General features: G+C 41.3%; 1 protein-coding gene across 1 annotated transcript in view; it reads right to left on the reverse strand.

The window, feature by feature from the left end:
* The window catches only part of SVEP1 (sushi, von Willebrand factor type A, EGF and pentraxin domain containing 1), a 189,706-nt gene that overhangs the window by 175,596 nt on the left and 11,598 nt on the right, over window positions 1-2,512 (reverse strand). The window contains exon 4 of the mRNA XM_008587896.1: window positions 845-1,021. Coding sequence (XP_008586118.1) covers window positions 845-1,021 — 177 coding nt within the window. The remainder of the gene's footprint in view (window positions 1-844; window positions 1,022-2,512) is intronic.

Below are 2,512 nucleotides of genomic sequence, written 5' to 3' on the forward strand. Positions count from 1 at the left end.
AAAAAAAAAAGTTGCTTTTTAGGTAAAAACAGAACAAACAAAATGCTACCCAACACAGAAAAACCACATACTATTTCTAAATATTAGATATTTCCTAGAATATAATGTAGAGCACAAGAATCCTGAATTGCTCCTTTTGCCTCTTCAATAAAACATAAAAATAGAAAGGTCTGTAAGAAAATCTAGAGAAGGTAAAATTACAAATGTCGATGAATCAAATTCCATTTTGAAGTGATGGTGCTTTCAGAACTTTTTATTTTCCTTTTGTGGAGGCTCGTGAGGAGCTAAAAGACCATCAAGTGGATGTTGCATTTTTTTGTGACAATCCCACGAGTCACATGTGGCCTGGGGATTGGATTTCCACTGGCTTTAATCTCATAGAGAGACCGAGGCATATTTTGGCCTAAGTGCCTAGAGTAGAGATTTGGTGATTTTATTAGATGAATCACAAATAAAATATCCCAAATATTCCCCCTTTCAGTTCTGAACCCGGGCTTCATGAGGCCTTGCAAGCTTTCATTCTTCCTCTGGGCACCCTGCCACCACCACCTGAGCAAGCCCAGGCTAGGAGGCCACACAGTTGTCCCAGACAAAGCCATTTTAGACCAGACTACAGTCCCCTGGCTCCCAAACACATAACAGAAGCCCACTGAGATGAGCACGGCAGCCCACCCCACTCCCAGCTGATCATAAATGCATGAGTCTGCACCAAAAGAGCTGCCCCACTGACTCACAGACTCATGAGCAATAACAAACACTTACAGTTTTAAGCCATTGAGCTTTGGGATCGTTTGTTACACAGCAACAGATAACTGATATAGTTACACACAAACTGGAGACTCACCTGTGCATTCATATTGTAGGCCTTTCCCGTAATACCCCTTTTCACAGATGCATTCAAATTGACCTGTGTGTGTCCCACATTTGCAGCTTGCCATTCGGTCACAACAGTCTTTTCCAGCTTCACAAAGATATGAGCAGTGGGACATATCCTCTTGAATAAAACTCCCAGAAGGTAGATCTACCAGTAAAAAAAAAAATGATTAACTGTTGAATGGTACATTCTCTAGTCATTCAAATTGGAGTGCAAGCTGGAGAAGATCTCTTTCCATATCCGTCTAATTCCCAACTGCTCGCTACTCCCACCCAAATATGCATGTGTGTTATTTGTACTACCACACTCTGGAAATTTGTTTCAGCCAGTTAAGTTATTTCAGTCTGGGACCTCATCATAAGTTCTTGAGGTCATGCAGGGTGAGGAAGAAATTAAGTACTTTAGCAAGGAATCACCAGATGCTGCAGGAAGTAACACAGTCAGTTCTGTAGGTCATTCCTCTGGTTTCCAAATCAGCAGTGTTCTACTGCCTGTGTATGAGGTCAGATGGCAGGATTTACAAAATCTTTGTTCAAATTAGAAATAAGACTACAATCTTGACCACTGCATAAGGATGTCGATTGCGACCTACTGACTTTGGAATAGATATCATCACTTCGGTAGTCACTTGATTAAAGTCTTAAAGAACAGCACCACCTAAGTTCAATAATAAAACCTGGATCTGGCTTATCTCTCAATTTAAAATAAATAAGTGAACACAGTTACATGATTAGAGACCATTCTGATTACTCGAGCCACGCTCTGAGGTGAGGCATGCTGAAAATTCAACAACTCACGGAGAGCTGTTCAGAAAGTGACTTCATAGGGCAGGGTAGGATTGAATACAAGAGAACCAGATTGGATGGCCTAGAATAGGGCAAATAATAAGTCAGTTCACTCTGTCAAAGAAGTTCAAAAGTCTTAGCTTAAATTCCAGCTAGATCCATGATGTTAGGTCAAAATACAGTGATGAGCCCAGTGGGTGAGTTTCAGCAAGACACATGGGCTGTATTTGAATATCTGGGAAGGAGATTGGTGATGATCTCAATTATGGGACATCTGTCCCTGTGTATTAAGACCCTGAGCAATAGATAAGGGCAAAGTAAAGGGAAGACTCCAGTCTCCAGGGGAAGAGACCAGCACAACCAGGCACCCTATTAAAGCTTCAACCAATAGACAGTGGTGTGGGGAGAAGGTCTGCAACACAGGCCTCTAGGACTTAGCTCTGAGACATTGGGCAAAATGCTTAATGGAAGTAGAGCAACTTAGGAAGCAAGAAAAACCTAGCTGTCAAGACTGGTGCACTAACATTCAGGTCTGGGAGAGAGTTAAGTGGAGCAGTTACATATATGGAAAGCTATTATTCTGTAACCTGTGTCAGCTGAGAATGGCCAGAAACATGGACAGTCTTGAGATCTAAAGCAGATCCATCTACATTGAAAGTATTTCAGAGAACACAGAGGCAGGAGAAATGAGCCTCATTTCCTTTGATCTGATCATTTCTTTCCAGTAAAAATAGGGTTTCTTCTTACCAAATTTGGAAACTCAACCAAAGTATTACAAATTCTTTTTTTTTTTTTTTTTGTCTTTTGTCTTTTTCCGTGTCCGGCAACGGATCACAACCCTCAGTGTTGCCCC

Source organism: Galeopterus variegatus, unplaced genomic scaffold (assembly GCF_000696425.1).
Source record: "Galeopterus variegatus unplaced genomic scaffold, G_variegatus-3.0.2 Scaffold4581, whole genome shotgun sequence".
Taxonomy (NCBI): Eukaryota; Metazoa; Chordata; class Mammalia; order Dermoptera; family Cynocephalidae; genus Galeopterus; species Galeopterus variegatus.